This window comes from Euprymna scolopes, chromosome 25, assembly GCF_053919585.1.
Source record: "Euprymna scolopes isolate OS-2025 chromosome 25, ASM5391958v1, whole genome shotgun sequence".
NCBI lineage: Eukaryota > Metazoa > Mollusca > Cephalopoda > Sepiida > Sepiolidae > Euprymna > Euprymna scolopes.
This window is the reverse complement of record NC_136506.1, coordinates 49,270,557-49,289,232: the sequence shown is the minus strand read 5'-3', so window position 1 is coordinate 49,289,232 and position 18,676 is coordinate 49,270,557. Positions and strand designations below refer to the sequence as shown.

Here is an 18,676-nt window from a genome sequence, read left to right as displayed (position 1 = left end):
AACCAGACACAAAAGGGCACCACTTAGAAACTCACCACAGTTTGTATACAATATATGAAGGGCTTGTGTGAAAAAATCTAACGAATGAATCCATATGACATCAGGACAATCCAACGAACGAATCCATATGACATCAGGACAATATTCAGAATCTAACGATCTAACGAATCCATATGACATCAGGACAATATAAAATCTAACGAACGAATCCATATGACATCAGGACAATATTCAGAAGTGATTCAACTCTCCGGAAACAGCTTGTGAGAGTCAAGCGTCCTACAGAAAAAATCATGACTAAGAACTCTGTATATGAGATCCTATGTACATGTGAAAAACGATACAAAGATGAAACGTGTATATATATATATATATATATATATATATATATATATATATATATATATATATATATATATATATATATATATACAAAGAGAGGGAGAGAGAGAGATACGTTAATATATAGAAATAATCATTAATAAATAATGATAGTTAGAATAATGATAGAAAGAAAATAGGTGTAAGGCTCCTAAAATTGTCCGCAAAGACCCGTAGTGCTTGGAAAAATCAATTGTAAAAAGTGATATTCTCCTAAAGGTTGAAGGTTCAATCTTTAATGTGGGCGACCGATCCAGTCATAGCTGACGGAACAAGAGCACGCTTCCCCCGTGAAGTAAATAAAGAGTTCCGCTCGAAATTTCGTCCAAATTTCCGAGTTAGATAGAAACATTCCCGAGATCGACAAGATACACCTGAAGAAGGTCGGAGATTACATCGACCGAAATTTTGTGAAAATCACATTCAAGATGAGAACAGTAGTCCGATTTATCCAAAAAATACGATTAACCAAATTTCATCTAAAGATTCCGAAAGGTCATATTTATAATTTGTTTACAAATAAATATAAATGTTTATTTATTTTTAAAGATGAATAAAAATCCATTATAAAAAAAGCGGGTATCGTTTTAGCTTTTTTAAAAGTAAAATTGTGATACCACATGAACTGTAAAAATAATAGCTCTTACTTTACCGTATTTCTTCGACAATAAATTCTTTCTTTGTTTAAATGTCGATTAAATGGCAAAAAGTACCCTGTTAAAGGAAAAAAATACAGTCACTTTCAGACAATTTTCTTAATTTCCCTTTGTAATTTGATACAATGGATGAACTATCAGTCGTATCCTTAAACTTTATTCCGTGGCATCAAGCAGGTTACGCGAATTTAGTATAAAAGCTGTTTATTTACTACAGCCAGGATCAAGATCGATTTCACTAATGCACTGCAAAGTTGTCGACTTGGACAATATTCTTGAAAATTGCAGATTGAACTACTGGAACCGATATAATGTAAACTTTACTAAAATCAGCAATTATTTTGTGCAGCATCGCATCAAGTCGACTTCAGAAGCTATTTCATCTTGAAACCAGGTAGTCTAAATTAATAGCTTTGCGATGCGTATTTCGATATTGCAATGAGCTAATAATTTTGCAAATGCAAATGTCAACTCTGTAAATATAATTTTCAGGAACAAATCTTCTTGCAATAGCTTCCCTTCTGTCAGACACATTACTTCTTCGGTATGTATTTGTAGCGGACTAGGGCATATTATATATATCCCCCAGTCGCACAAAATAGAAAGAATGAATTGAATTGATAAAGAAACGAACAACGCGCTAAATTAAAATAAACGAACTAGAATTTATATCGTGAAGAAACAAATAAAAGAAAAGGTACATCACGTGTTTAGTTTGCCGTGCGTCTCTCGCTGTTAGCTGGTGAGAGGGAAAGTCTATTGTTATAGAGAGAGAGAGGGCGAGAAAGTCAATCCAGGCTGTGGAGAGAGAAAACCTATAAGGTGTAAACGTACTGTCTGTTGGTTCGGGCCACACACATAGTAACAGGGGACGTGAAGCGCGAGCGCGCCCCGAAGGAAGCGCAGGTCCGTCGCCGCTCAGGTCGGGAGCCGGATCGAAAAGAAATAGCTTATGTCTCTTGCTTTCGTCGTTGTTTCCGGTGTCCTTCGCGCATGTGCGGATTTCACTTAAAGGGAAGTTACGTCGCCAATGTGTGCGTACGTGTGCGCGTATGTGTGCGTACGTGTGTGTACGTAAGCGTGTGTGTATGCACATGAATGTGAGTGTATGTACGTGAACATGAATATATGTACATGTGTGTACGTGCACGCGTATGTTTGTGTGCGCGTATGTGTATGACAAAAAAGTGGCTTGAAATATGAACGCATGTGTTTGTGTGCGACAAGAAAAGGCTTTCGCATATTACAAAATAATCGGCTTCAAATCGAACGTCAATACTTCTATGACGCGTCTCATAATTAATCAATATTATTTCCACATCATTTGACAATTACTCCATCCCATTTAGAGTTATCCTAAACTAGATTTCGATTTTGCCAAATTTTGACTCAATAGTAATAAAAATAAGAAAACGTACTACAATTGTAGCTTCTGTAATTGAATATGATCGATTTATATTTTTTCAATTACATTGAGTAAAGCACTTACCTTTATTAATACACGCACAAATAACTCCGTAACTATTTTTGATTAATCAAGCAGCGGTTGTGAATCATGAGTTGTGAACATGATTTGGCGATTTTAACTGCTAACCAAATGTCGGAGGCAAATCCTCTTAGAAACTGAAAAAACTTCGTTGGCAATGCCCGTATGTGCTGAATAAGTGTCAGTCGCAAAAATACTTGAACACAGACCAAACTTAATAGCAATAGTCTTCGACGAAAATAAAAGCTTTGATGCACATTATGGACCAATTACGTTAAATATTTCCGAGGTTATTAATTTACGTTAACATTTTACCTTAAACAAATATAATTCGCAAACAAAAAAATGACACAAAAATGAGATTTTAAATCAAAAATCGTTAAATAGCTAAAGTTATTAGTTACAAGCAAACAAATTACTACAATTTTGCTTTATTGTAAATATTTTTAAGGTTTACGTCTAACATTAATATATATACTAGCAGTTCCGAACGGCTTTTTTCGGTCCCAATGTACTGTTCATAAATTTATGTGCAGATGTATATATTAAAAATGTGCATATGTACGGTAATGCCTTTCTATATAATAGAGTTCCTTAACTACCATAGAGAACATTAGGTAGAGACCGCAAACGTCAATTTTTTTAAAATTTGACACCAATTTAGAAAGCTCAACATTTATTGTTTTGGGCTCAAATTGAATTAAAATGTTTGACCCAGGTCTAAGTAACTTATATAAGCATTTCAGCCCGGGTGTTTGGAGGTGTATTTTGAGCAAAAGAAAAGAAAAAAAAGCGGTCAATTTTATTAACTTTGACCCCTATTATGACCCCCTTAACATTCATAGTTTGGGGTCAAATCAAGTTATTAAGTTAGATCCATGTCCAATGAACCTATATGTACGATTTCAAGTGTTTAGACCCAAAATTGGCGGAGAAGTTTGGTAGAGTTCTCATAGGTCAAATCGTTTAACTTTGACCCCTTAACAGCTAAATTTCTGGCCGAACAACGATCACATAGATTTTCCCAAATTTAAAAAAATTGACCGTTTTTTTTTTGTTTTTGTTTTTTTTTCTTTTTGTTCAGCATACACCTCCAAACACCCGGCAACGCCGGGCGTCCATGCTAGTATATCTATAAAAAGTGAACGTGTCTGTGTGCCTGTGTGTATGTCTGTGTGTGTGTATACATTTCCCTACGCAATATCTCTGTCAATTGTTAGTCTACAGATTCTGCATTTGATGTACAGGGTATAATAACGTTATTAAGTAAGATCCATGTCCAAGGAACCTATATCTAAAATTTCAAGTGTTTAGACCCAAAATTGTCGGAGGAGTTTGGTACAGTTCTCAAAGGTCAAACTGTTGAACTTTGATATCTTATCAGCAAAATTTCTGGCCGAAAACCGAACACATCGATTTTCCCAATTCACAGTGCCCTGTATACCAAATTTCGAGTCTGTAGACTAAAAATTGACAGAGTTATTGCGTAGGGATATGTACACAGACACACAGACAGACACACAGACACGTTCACTTTTATATATATATATATATATATATATATATATATATATATATATATATATATATTAAGACTCATACGCATCGCCAAGTAACTTAGATGATTATTATTATAATTGTAATTAATCGAAATCTAGATGTTTACTAATATAGGTGCCCGGCGTTGCCCGGGTATTTGGAGGTTTATTTTGAGCAAAAAAAAGCGGTCTATTTTTTTAAACTTTTACTCCTATTCTGACCCCTTAAAATTTATTTTTTGAGGCTCAAATCAAGTGATTAAGTTGGATCCATGTCCAAGGAACCTATATTTAAAATTTCAAGTGTTTAGACACAAAATTATCGAAGGAGTTTGGTAGAGTTCTTAAAGGGTAAATCGTTGAACTTTGACCACTTAATCGCCAAATTTCTGGACGAAAACCGATCACATCAATTTTCCCAAACCTCAGTACCCTGTATATCAAATTCGAGTCTGTAGATTAAAAATTGACACAGCTATTGCGTAGGGAAATATACACAGACACACAGACAGACACACACACACACACACACACACACACGCGCACACAGACACGTTCACTTTTATAGATATACTTGTATGGGTGCCCGGCGGGTCATTTGGAGGTGTATGTTGATCACAAAAAAACAATATAAAATAATGCGATCAATTTTTTTAAATTTGACTCCTATTATGGCCTCTTAAAACATTTTGTTTTGGGCTCAAATCAAGTTATTAAGTTAGATCCATGTCCAAGGAATCTATATCGAAAATTTACAGTGTTTTGACCCAAAATTGTCGAATAATTGTTGTAGAGTTCTCAAAGGTCAAATCGTTGAACTTTGACCCTTTAATCGCCAAATTTTTGGCTGAAAACCGATCACATCGATTTTCCCAAATCTCAGTACCATGTATATCAAATTTCGAGTCTGTAGACTTAAAATTGACAGTTATTGCGTAGGGAAATGGACACACATAGACACACAGGCAGATACACAGACACGTTCACTTTTATAGATATATAGTTGATTTGATCTTTGAGAACTCTACCTCCGACAATTTGGGTCTACACACTTGAAATTTTAGATATAGGTTCCTTAGACATGGATCCAACTTAATAACTTGATTTGAGCCCAATACAATAAATGTTAAAGGGTCAAAAAAAGGGGTCAAAGGTTAAAAAAATTGACCTCTGCGCTCTCTTCCAAATTACTCAGACAATTTCTGGTCTAAATATTTGAAATTTTACATAAAGGGTATTCAGAGATAGGGCAAGCTTTTTCATCGGTTTGGGTCGAAAATTTTTAGTTACCAATATATAAATGTATGTATGTATGTATGTTTGCATGTTTGCTTAAAATTTTCAATGGAGGCGACGGATTTTACCAAGATCATTATCGTTTTAAAGTTCGACCTATCATAAGACAAATATCGAATAATTAGCTAAAAACATTAATATCTTCCCCTTCAACTAAGCACTTTTCTACAGGGAGGGGTCACTTTTTTGCCGATATTTTTTAAACTTATCCCCTCCTTTATATTGTTTAGCCTTAATTTTTTAAAATGTCGCTTCCGGTTTGGTGTTTGGTGTTGGTCGTAACAGGAAAGGCGTTAGGTTTTTACCCCGTTCTTTTCCTCCTCTGTCAATTTTTGGTCTACAGACTCGAAATTTGATATACAGTGTATTGAAATTGGGAAAAATCTATAGGATCGGTTTTCGGCCAGAAATATAGCTATTAACGGGTCAAAGTTCAAGTTTGAAGTTTAAGAACTCTACCAAACTCCTCCGATAATTTGGGGTCTAAACACTTGAAATTTTAAAGATAGGTTCCTTGGACATGGATCTAACTTAATAACTCGATTTGAGCCCCAAACAATTAACGTGAAGGGGTCATAATAGGGGTTAAAGTTTTTTAAAAAATGAATTTTTTTTTTTTTTTTGCTCAGCATACACCTCCAAACTAATATCAAATTTCGAGTCTGTACACTTAAAATTGACAGAGTTATTGCGTAGGAACACACACAGACAAACACACAGATACACAGACAGACAGATACACGGACACGTTCACTTTTATAGATATACTAGCGTTGGTGCCCGGCGTTGCCCGGGTATTTGGAGGTGTATGTTGAACAAAAAAAAAAAGCTGTCAATATTTTTAACTTTGACCCCTATTATGACCCCTTAAATTTTATTGTTTTGGGCTCAAATCAAGTTATTAAGTTAGATATATGTCTACGGAACCAATATAAAAAATTTGCAATCTTTAAACCCAAAATTCTCGGATGAGTTTCGTAGAGTTCTCAACGGTCAAATTGTTGAATATTGACCTTATAATCGCCAAATTTCTGACCGAAAACCGATCACATCGATTTTCCCAAATCTCAGTACTCTGTATATTAAATTTCAAGTCTGTAGACTAAGAATTGACTGAGTTATTGCGTAAGGAAATATACACACAGAGACAGACACACAGATACACGGACAGACAGATACTGAGACACGTTCACTTTTATAGATATATAGATAGATAATGCTTAAAGTGCAATAGAAAAATACTGTTGATGGAAATGAGATATTTTGATAGGGTTTAGAATTTGGGAAAATATAATGTCAGCCAAAATATCACGAATTTTTACTCCGAGGGCAATAGACATCGCACTCATGAATAAAAGTTAAATGTGTACAATCTAATTTGGGTTTCATGTACTTTTGGAAGAGAAAATAATTTTGATTTTAAGGAGCACGTCAAAAAACATACATAAATGTGTTTTGGCCACAAAACTGTTGTGTCGTGGAACAACAGTGAAAATAAGAACAATCAAGTCGAGGTTTAGTTAAGGAACAAGTGTATTAAAAAGATAGGAAAGAGTGCATATATATATATATATATATATATATATATATATATATATATATATAAGAGCAAATAGTTAATAAAACATGTTAAAACAGTTTGAAAAAGGGTTAAAACTTATTTAATCTGAAAAGGAAACACTTAATAAATGGATAGTTGTAAATCCGCGGAATTTCAAAGAAATACTTTCCTTCTCATCAGAGGGTAGGAAATTAGCAAAATGCGGGATCGGATTTTGCATACAAAAGTATTTGATGGAACTGCAAGTAAGTCAAAGATCTTACTTGAAAACAAAAAGTGAAGCAGAGGGAATATGGCGAAGAAAAAGGTGATTTCACGTGAATGGATAGTCAGGTGAAATGTAAAGTATCCTATGACGGTAAAATCCAAATATGTAAGTCTAAGAAAGTGTATTTAATTTTCCATTCGCACAAGTAAAATCTAAGGAAGTCGCATAATTGAAATATGGTCCAAAATAATCCAAAAGGCCGAAATCCGTGGAATAATTCACAAATATGTACAAGGAAAATGGGACAAAATTCCAATTCGGCTGCCGAGAACAAAGTGTAATTTAAAAAAATTAGTAAAGAAGAAGAGAGAGGAGAAAAAAGATTAAATAGTGATAGAATTAAACATAAATTAGAAAAGCAAATGTCAAAATGACCCAGACAGGATAACGTTTAAAGGCGCGAATAATATAGGGTAAAAAAAGAGTTCAACTGAAATGTACAGGTTATTACTTAAGAAAATGTCAGCAAGAGTTATTAAAAGACACTAAATGGAAAAAAATAAATTAAAAAATAAATAGAAAATTTTTTTAATTAAAAAAAATAAAAATAAAAAAACATAAATAAAGATAAAATAAAAAAATAAAAATAAATATAAAATAAAAATAAAAATTTAAGGAGAGAGGATAGCCGGTATCTGCAAATTCCGGATAAAACAAGTAAGTATGTAAGTAAATGCATATAGTAAACTATAAGTAAATATACATACAGGATATGAATGTGTAAGTAGATTGGTATAATTAATAGATAGGAATATTTAAAGGCTAAAACAAAAATTATAGAGCTTTTACATCTGGTTGAGATTACTTTAAAAACATTAATTTTTTAATATTTATAATATATTTTAGTTTTACCATCTTGGAGGCAAAGTTTTTCTCTTTTGATCCCCAAAAGTAGCCAAAGAAAATGACGGAGCTCAAGTGTTAGGAACATCATGGAGGAAAGGGTGGGAGAAACCATCAGATGAAAAGTTGTCAAGTTTTATGAAGAGGTAACAAAGAACTTGTGTTGGATTTGACAAAAGGATGGTTGGAAAGAAAAGTAAATAATGATCGTAGGGAATAGAACCTACACTCACCATATGCCATGAGACCAGAAAATAAATCTGGTTTAAACAAAATAAGGAGCGGTCATAAGTGATGATGAGAAAAAATAATAGGGATGGGATGTGACCTTTCCTTAGACCGACGGAGTGTCGAAAATTTAGGGATCGTTGCCAAGGAAAATAAAATAAAAAGGATGTAGTAAAAATGCGATTTTAGTAAATGTCATATATTTTTAAAAAATGCCAAGCAGAGAAAAATGTTTATTCGTTTGAACTCTTTGTGTATATATATATATATATATATATATATATATATATATATATATATATATATATATATATATATATATATATATATATATATATTGGGTAATATATTCATATAAATACAGTGATGATCATATTTATTGGCACGGTAAAATAAAAGTTAAATTTTGTCTAATAAATTCTAAAAAAGGGATTAAATTAAAGAAAATAACAAAGTATATTATGTATTTTTAACTGGCCTTTCCGATGCAGCAATCGGATTTTAGAAAAAATAAATAACAAAGGAACAACAAACATAATTGCAAAAAACCCTTGTTCAAAATTATTGGCACGATTTATTTAATAATCAATTGTATAGCCTTTGGCCTTGATTACCTTCCTCAGTCGCTTTTCATAGTTTACAACCAAGTTGTTGCACTCTTCAGTAGTAATTTTAGCCCACTCTTCCTGATAATAACCCTCCAATTGAATAAGATTCTTAGGCTTCCTTTGCATTACCCTCAATTTTAATGTTCTCCATAAATTTTCAATTGGATTAAGGTCTGGGCTTTGTGATGGCCACTCCAAAACATTAATATGATTGTCCTCAAGCCATTTCTTAGTCAGTTTAGCCGAATGCTTTGGGTCATTATCTTGCATGAACCACCAACGACGACCAAGTGAGAGCTCTTTAGCAGAGTCTTTCAGGTTTTCATCCAATATTTTAACATAATCTTCCTTTTTTATGCTACCTGTGACCTTAACAAGTCGCCCTGGTCCAGAGGCAGCAAAGGATCCCCAAAACATCAAACTGCCTCCACCGTGCTTCACTGTGGGTATGGTGTTCTTAGGCAGGAAAGCTTCGCCAGATTTTCTGTAAATATAAGACACTTTATTATGGCCAAATAACTCTATTTTCGTTTCGTCAGTCCATAGAACACGTTTCCAGACTGCAACATCTTTATCAATATGACGTTTTGCAAAGGCTAGCCTTGCTTTCAGGTGTATAGGCTTCAATAAGGGAGTCTTTCTCTGACGACATGCTTTTAAACCAGCTCTCTTCAAAACTCTACCAACTGTATGTCGAGATACATTCACTCCAGAGGTGCTCTGTTCATCAACAATCTCCCCAACAGAGATCCTTGGGTTTTGTTTTACTTGTCGAACAATTTTCCGTTCATCTCTTGGGGAAAGAATCCTTTTTCTCCCTCTACCCTCTAAACTCATAACGTGGCCTTGCGATTTGAACTTGTTTATTATGGCTCTAACAGTGGATTTGGGAAGGTTTAGCTTCTTTGAAATCTTATCATAGCCCTCCCCATTGGTATGGCATGCTACAACAAGCTTCCTGACGTCTTCGCTGTGTTCCTTAGTTTTAACCATGGGGATTGAAAATTATAATTTAGTCACTTATAATAGTTTAAATAAATCGCTATCTAAAAATTATCTGAAAAAAATTATTCACTCAATTAGCGTTAAACAAGCATAATATGGCTATAAAAAAGTTCAGAAAGCACGTAAACCGGAAATTTATTGATATTATACTGATACTAAAAGAAAAACAAAGCCGTGCCAATAATTTTGAACAAGGGTTTTTTGCAATTATGTTTGTTGTTCCTTTGTTATTTATTTTTTTCTAAAATCCGATTGCTGCATCGGAAAGGCCAGTTAAAAATACATAATATACTTTGTTATTTTCTTTAATTTAATCCCTTTTTTAGAATTTATTAGACAAAATTTAACTTTTATTTTACCGTGCCAATAAATATGATCATCACTGTATATACATATATATATATATTTGGTATTATATTCATATATATATATATATATATATATATATATATATATATATATATATATACATATACATGTATTATATGTGTGTATATAAACAAAATCCGTATTTTTCTATCTTAAATTATTTTCAGACGTTCCGTGAAAGCAATCTTCCTGTTATTCCCGCTGTTTGGAATTCAATTGCTGGCGATTACTACCCGAATTCCTTTGCTGAGTCCGAACTATTTTTGGTTCAATGTTGTCAGCGAAATAGTCATTGGCAGTAAGGTAAAGTATGTTTTTTTCTGTATAGTTCTTTCAAAATCAACTTTTCTCTAATATAAACCGGACTAATACGTGTCCCTTCTGAATGATATGTAGCCATAATCAAATTAATACTTGGGGATCACATTCAAAACCACCGCTGTAATCTTTGTACTAGTTCAGAACGAAATCCTGTCATTTGGAGAAGAAATAACGATACGCTTACTGTAATAAAATAATCGGACATGACATTTGATTATCTCTCCCGATGACTTTTACTTACTAAGTAAATACTTTTATTTCAATTGACCAATCTCATGGGTAAACATCATTGGAAAATTTAGGTTGGGCTTCAATCTCAAACATTATCTAGTAATATTAAATGATAGAAAGTTTTGAGTGTATATTTCATCCTTATGAAATAAATAACATAAGAAAATATTGATGTCTAAATTTCTAATTCTCCTAATATATCGCTGTGCATTGGTAAGTGTCGTACGTAATGTAAATATTCAAAGATTTTTGGTTGTTTCAAGCTTTTAAAGACGCAATTATTTTATCTTGCTCGAGTGAATCTCAAATCCGATCGCTTCAAAATTCACTTCCCGATTCAAAAATTGTAAATGCTAATAAGTCAGTAAACTATTTTGCAGTAAACGAAAGATATAACTATTAACCTTCGATATTTTGTTTTCTAATGCATTAATGTTCGAATTCGCCGACTATTTTATCTTATGAATTTAGCAAAACAAAACAATTGATAAATGTACTTTGCGCCTTTTTTTCCTGCACACACACACACACACACACACACACACACACACATATATATATATATATATATATATATATATATATATATATATACATATATATATATATAACGTGATGGTTGTTTAGTTCCAACCACAGAAAAAAATATATATTTAAAAGAGTGTAGCCATCAACAATTGTAGGTTTTTCAAACTTCTATCATTTTTTAATATTTTAAATTATTTTTATAACGCGTTTCGAGCCTTGTTCAGCTCTCTTCAGTTTTATATAAAGTTTTTTTAAGGTAATGTCTTTTTGGAAAACATTTTATCTCTGGCAACACTGATTATGTTTTTCAGAGAAATGCCAATCTCAGACTTTTTGTCCCCAATAGTCGGTGCGCTGGTCAAAAGTTCAATCAGTTTGAGTTAAGTCCATTTAGTGGCCGGAGGGGCTTTGAGTTTATTTGGCGAATGTTTTTTATGGGTTTTTATGAGTTCGCTTCTTTTTTATGTGTGTGTATGTGTGTGTCAGTGTGTGCTTGTGTGTTAAGGCGAGAGTTTTGCGTCGTGCGTGTGTGAATGTGTGTGGGTCAAGATCTGTGATTTTTTTCAATGTGTGTGTGCTTGTGTGTGCGCGTGTTTGCTCGTGCGTGCACGCGCATGCCCGTGCGTGTAAGATGGAGAAAGGATATATAGATAGGTATAAGGTCGATTCCCAATGTAAACATACATACATGTATTCAGTCACCCAAACACTAACACACGCACACACAAAAACAAAATGGAAAATAGATTATATATATACATATACACACGCATATACATGTACATACATACAATACACACATGTACACATATATATGCATACATGCACAAATACATACACATATATATACACACATATACATGTGTATACACACATACACACATATACATACAGATATATACAGAAATATACATGCAGAAGTATACATATATACACACACCCACATATACATACACACACTCACCAACGTACCCATGTATACACACATATATACACACACGCATTCACAAACCACACATATATTGGTTAAAGTTGTCTTATTCTGGAAATATTTTCATTTATTAAATGTAAGAAGAATTGTGTATTTTGTTTCTAATTGTTTGTTTAGTTTAAGGAAATGGTATTATATTTGATACGGACGCCCGTGCCCCTGTGCTTTATTATGCTTGTCTTGATTCGTATGTAAGGATGCAAATTTTTATAAGCATGCCTGTGCTTAAGTGTATTTTATGTTTTGTCTATTTATGTGTATTGTTATTGGGATATGTTCAAAGCGGGGTTGAACTTTGTTATGAAGTATTTTTCTTGTGTTAGTAAATAGAAGTAGTTGTCCGTTTGAAAAATGGGCATTATCTCAATTATAAGAATATTTTAAAATATTGAAATTTAAAAAGTCTGAAAAACCTACAATTTTTGATGGCTACACTCTTTTATATATATATATATATATATATATATATATATATATATATATATATATATATATATGCGTACGAAAATGAAGCCAAATTTGATTACGTTTCTCTGTCTGTGGAGCGCGCAGTTCTTACCCTAGTTTTAGCCTCTTAGCTAGCCGAGTTCCCCATTTCTCCCCGACTAGGAAGCCTCCAAGATCCCAACCCCCTTCTAACTGCAATTTTTTTACTCCCATCTAAATTTCATCCATTTTTTAGAGAAAGAAATCAACCACCCCCTCAGACCCCCCCCCAATTTTTCTTTTACCTTCTTTCGACCCATCAAGTAGGCACACTCACCTAGAGGACCTCAGGTTCCTTTACAAACTGAAGTGAAACGGGTGGTCTATCAATTAGACGAAGTTGGGTGGGGGGTCTTACTAACCATTTTTCATTTTTTCTTTCCCTGCCCTCGACATGAATGAATTATTGTATCATTATTGTTATATTTTTGTTGCTTTTACACGTCAATAAAATGGTTTAAATGGTTGGGTTCTAAGCATGACGTCAGTACAAATGGGTGAATGCGGTATTATGGTGAAAGGGGATACTAGCAAAGAGCATTTATTGCTTAGTTCTAGAGTGATAAGGATGACCAACGACCCCCATACTTTCCCTTTTTGAGTTGGCCTTGTGTCTAAATATTTTGTTCATGTTTAATTTATATTGTATTTTTTTACCTGAATAAAAGAGTTGATATTTCAAAGTGTAGTATCTGTTGATGTTTAATTTATATTGTATGTTTAACACGAATAAAAGTTTTGATATTTCAAAGTGCAGTATCTGTTCATGTTTAATTTATATTGTGTTTTTTAATATGAATAAAAGATTTGATATCTCAAAGTATAGTATCTGTTCTGATGCTTCAATTAAGTTCATTGGTCCTTGGTCAATGTAGGGCAAACTCTTCATACTGAAACGATTACTATTTTTTTGGATACCGCCAGAGTGCCCCCTTTTGCCCTTGTTTTAGGGGAGCTGGTTTTCCCCTACATTAAAAACGCCTTGTGTTGCATTTGCTTTCGTGAAGAAGCAAATAAATACCTAAATAAATAGAAAAAATAGTTTTTTAATATGAATACACACCCCACCCCACCCTCAAAATGATAGGAGTGTAGATAGATATGTATATGTACGGAGCTTTTTTCTTTTTTTTTTTTTTTTTTTTTGGCGCGGCGAACTTAAATTGAAACAATTTTGTTGTTTAATTGAAGATTAACCAAATGTCGGTTATTTATGTTCAGTAATTTATAGTCCCCGTCTCTCTCTCTCTCTCCTTCTCTTTCTCTCTTTCTCTCTCTCTCTCTCTCTCTCTCTCTCTCTCTCTCTGATGCAATTAAATATCCAAAGAGAGTGGTTTTGCACCACGTTTTTGTTCTTTATCATGATATATCAAGAATTCCTATTCTAATTTGTATCAAAATATATCAAGAATCCCTATTCTAATTTGTATCAAAATCTATTACATGATTTTTATTCCAGATACGATGAAATTGAAATTCAAGAAATTAATATAATTCAACGCAAATATGATATCTTCATTAATATAATATAATTCAACGCAAATATGATATCTTCATTAATATAATTCAATTCAAATATGATATCTTTATTAATATAATATAATTCAACGCAAATATGATATCTTCATTTTTAAAACGAGACGTAGTTGTGCATATTATGTTCCTAAAAAACTGTTTAAATATTCTTATGTTTAAATATTCTTAATAAACTGAAATTTTGAAAATATTTATAAAATGGCGGCTAAAATTACAAACAAATTGTAGACATCTTAATTTAAACGAATAGCTTCCAATGCGTTTTTATTACTCACTTTTCACAAAATTAAAGTAAACTAAATGTAGACTACAAATGGTAAATCCATAAAAATCAATGGCTGAGTTTAGGAATGATTCCAGTAGATACAAATGTATAAACATATAAACATACCTAGTTTTATTAAGATAGAGATCTGTCCATAATCCCCTTTGATCTATTCGGACAGGAGGCATTACATAGAGGGAATTAGTAAGAAAGTTTCAAAATGATTTAGCTCATTACGGTTCATAAATTTGAGATACAATCCGATATTCTGCGGTATTGTATAAAGCGAGACGCTTTGGGGCGTAAAAAAGAAAGTTAAATAAGGTTTTTGTTAAAAACAAGTGATTATAAATTCAGAAAAAAAGAAATGTGTAAGGATGAAGTAACCAAAAAACCTTAATAATGCAAAACCAACAATTTTATTGTTGTTTTTTATCATGAAGCCTTTATAAATTATTATGCTATAACGGTTGTTTGTGAGTTTTTATTCACTTGAAAATTGGCATACGGTAAATCTGACGGCGGTGGAAGTAGATAAATAGTAGTGAGTAAATATTGATGTTACTTTCTCTTTAAACTGAAGATTTATCCAGTCTTCCATTGCTGCATTAAATTTTTTCACCAGTCTGTTCAATTTTTTTCATTGTCGACTGTCGCATTTTTCTTTTCCACACTCTTTCATTAGATTTAGAATATCTGGTTTAATCCATTTTCTTTTCGTTTTGTGACAGGTATATGTTTTTTGCTGCCTTAATTATATTGTCTTTAATTAATTGTCACATTTCTTCCACTTTTGTTAGTCGATCCAACGCTCAAATCTATTTTTGACGTTAATTATTTATATATGTATGATATGCTGGTTGTTTTGTAAAACTTTTTAAAAGGTGTCGTTTTTTTTTTTATTTCTTAAGCTTTTTATTTTCAGTTTCATTGTGGCAACTACTGGGTTATGATCCCTTCCATAATCTGCCCCTTGCATAGACTTACACGACGATATAGAGTTACGGGAACGTTATATTATGAGGATATAATGAATTTGGTTTCTGGTTAATTTTTAATAATTTCATATGCGTGTCACGTTGGTACAGTGGTGACGTAACCAGTTTTGAATGCTTCGGTTTCGATTCTACTCGATGGTACCCAAATACTTTTTTATTTACTTTTGAAATCATAACACTATAATAATATATACGAAATTTGGACAATTTAAAATATCATATTTAAGCGTATTTTACGCCTGAGCAAAGCCGTCCCCCTAGTCTCATATATAAAAGGTTATATGCGTGTGTCTATCCGCCTGCATATTTTCAATCTCTATTTCCCCCGATACTAAAAGTCGCAAGAAGCCTCAAATGATTTGATTTTTATAGACCGTTCTTTTTGGTGTTTTTAGGTGGTTAAAATAGTTTTAAGGGGTCAAAATTGGGTAAAAACTAAAAATATCGTTCAACATTTTGTACATTCATATTAGTTTATTTTTAATTTTTAATCAGTTCATATGCATGTCACGTTGAGACATTGGAAACGCCACTAGCTTTGAATGCTACAGTTCCATTTTCAGTTTCGATTCTACCTGATGGTACTCAAATTCTTATGTTTATACTTTTGAAATCACGACTGTATAATAATATATACGAAATCTGGACAAATCTAAATATCATATTTAAGCGTATATTTTATCCGGGCAAAGCCAGGCATCCCCATCCATTTCTAGTATATATATATATATATATATATATATATATATATATATATATATATATATATATATATATATAGTAGCAATTGATGGGGACGCCATACATACTAGCAATGGATGGGGACGCCTGGCTTTGCCCGGATGAAATATAAAAGTTGCAGAGCCGCTCTAGGGGTCACAAATGATTGAATTTTTACTGGTTGTTCTTCTAAGGGGCTTTTAGCCGGTTAAAATAGTTCTAAAGGGGTAAAGATGGGTCAAAATTGAAAAAATCGTTATACATTTTGTACATTTATCTTTGTTTACTTTTAATTTTTCATTTTTCATTATTACGTTGGTAAAGTGGTAAGCATTGGATGCTAATGTTTTGTTTTCAGTTTCGATTCTACTTGATGGCACTCAAAATCTTTTTTTAATCACGACTCTATTAAATTATATATACGAAATCTGAACAAATTAAAATATCATATTTAAGCCTATTTTACCCTCAGCAAATCCGGACATCCCATCCCCTCTATATATACGTTTATTTGTACGTGCGTCTTCTTTATAACCTCCTAGCTTTATTTTTATTGGCCGAAATTATAATTCAATAATTAAAAATCTATCTTTAATTTTTCAGGGCATCACAGTGGCTACTCTGTTTTGTTATATGAATGGAGAGGTAAGTGGCAATGTCAATCTGAGCAAACTAAAATTTATATTCTTTATTGTTCATTTGGACTGCTATTCTCGTCACGATTGAATTAAAACGTTTCAGCAACATTGAAACCTTCTTCAATTGCATAGATTTTTACCTAGCAACCTTTTCGTTGTCAAATTAGAAAACTTGATGCCGATCTTAGAAACGTCTACATTATTTTAAGTGCACTTTTTCAGACTAAACGGGGGTATATAGTTCTCATTCCGGAAGGCATGTCCGTGTATACGTTCTAAGTAACATTATTAATAAAATAAATAGGCCAGATGCTTTTCATAAAGATACATCGACCGAATCTAAGCAATATAATTACCGAAATAAAAATACAAATCTGTGTAATTAAAACAATACAAATCTTTTTTTTTTCATTTGACAAATCTCAACAAATTATCTTTTTTATCATCAAAGTTTTATATTCCTGGATATTTCAAACATATTTAAAACTGAATTTACTTATAAATAAGATAAATATATTTTAGCACTGTAGAAAACTTTAATTAGATTTTAAGTAACCTATGTATTTCATTCTAAAAACGGCCGCGTGTTCAAAAGAAAATATTAAATTTTATCTGATTAGAGAACATAAATTCGACACGTTAACGGAAGATACCAATGTTTGTGGTTTAGTTTTTGGTAACTTTAATTTAATTCAGTTGTGAAACCAATGCCAAATTATTTTTTTACTATAAAACATTCAAATATTAAATAAATATTCTTTTACAATAAAATCATTTAAATATTAATATTTTTTGCAATAAAACTATTCCAAAATTAATAAAATCTAATCCCAAATTATTTTAAAATCAAATGGGAAAATTACCCTTCCCCTATTTATCTTTGGAAACATATGATCAAGACAATGTAATGCGTTATTGTAAACTGCATTTGAATAATCAGTACAAACCCTAATCATGCAGTCCGTTTATTTGATGCAAATGCAAATCAATGGTTCTCCCCAAACAAATCTCGTCGAAAAAGTCGACGAATTTTTATAGTTAGAATTACATTTTTTTTACCTGCCTAGTTTTGCTTTCAATTATTTCTTGAGTTGTAAATGTGTATAGTCTTTTAGGTCTAATAAATTGGTTGCTTACTGAAAATATCACTTTTTAATCACATTCCAAACTATTAGATAGAATGTTAGCTAAATTTGATTTTGCTTTTTAAATTTTCTGTATTATTTGAAGCTGCTTTTACCTTTTTTATTACATTTTCATCCCCAAACAAGGATCAGTCGCAGTATGATATAGGAGGTTTCTATCAGGAACATTAGTGGCAGGGATCATATGTAGTGAGTTGAGCAGCAAGATGTTTGTTCACATTACACTTGAACTTCTGCAAGTCAGTACAGTTGGGAAGCAAGAACCCAGAAGCGAATCCAAAGTTTAACAATTTTAGGGAAGAAACTATTAGAGTAGAAGGCTTTCTTACATCTAGGAGTTTCTACTGTGTAGGGGTGGGATTTTGCTGCTTGTTGGATTTGTTGGGGGTATTTACGTCGAGGAATCACACGGGCTTGTGGTTCGTCGGAGCATCTACCATCAAAATACTTGCAAGCAGAAGGATACAAAATTTTGTCGATGAGGCAGAGGTTAAAACTTAGATGATGATAATTCAGGATCTATCAGGTTGGCGACTCTCTTTTGAGCACTGTCCAAGAGTTAGAGACTAGTAGCAGAT

The 18,676-nt window shown here is 32.5% G+C and overlaps 1 protein-coding gene across 10 annotated transcripts in view; it reads left to right on the top strand.

Annotated features, from left to right (window-relative positions):
• The window catches only part of LOC145247346 (calcitonin gene-related peptide type 1 receptor-like), a 987,580-nt gene that overhangs the window by 882,585 nt on the left and 86,319 nt on the right, over positions 1 to 18,676 (top strand). For all 10 annotated transcript variants that reach the window (XR_013863250.1, XR_013863251.1, XR_013863249.1 and 7 more), the window contains 2 exons: positions 10,407 to 10,542; positions 16,919 to 16,960. Coding sequence is in view for 7 of the 10 variants with exons in the window: in XM_080109020.1 (XP_079965146.1) it covers positions 10,407 to 10,542; positions 16,919 to 16,960 (178 nt within the window). In the remaining 3 variants the exon portion in view is untranslated. The remainder of the gene's footprint in view (positions 1 to 10,406; positions 10,543 to 16,918; positions 16,961 to 18,676) is intronic.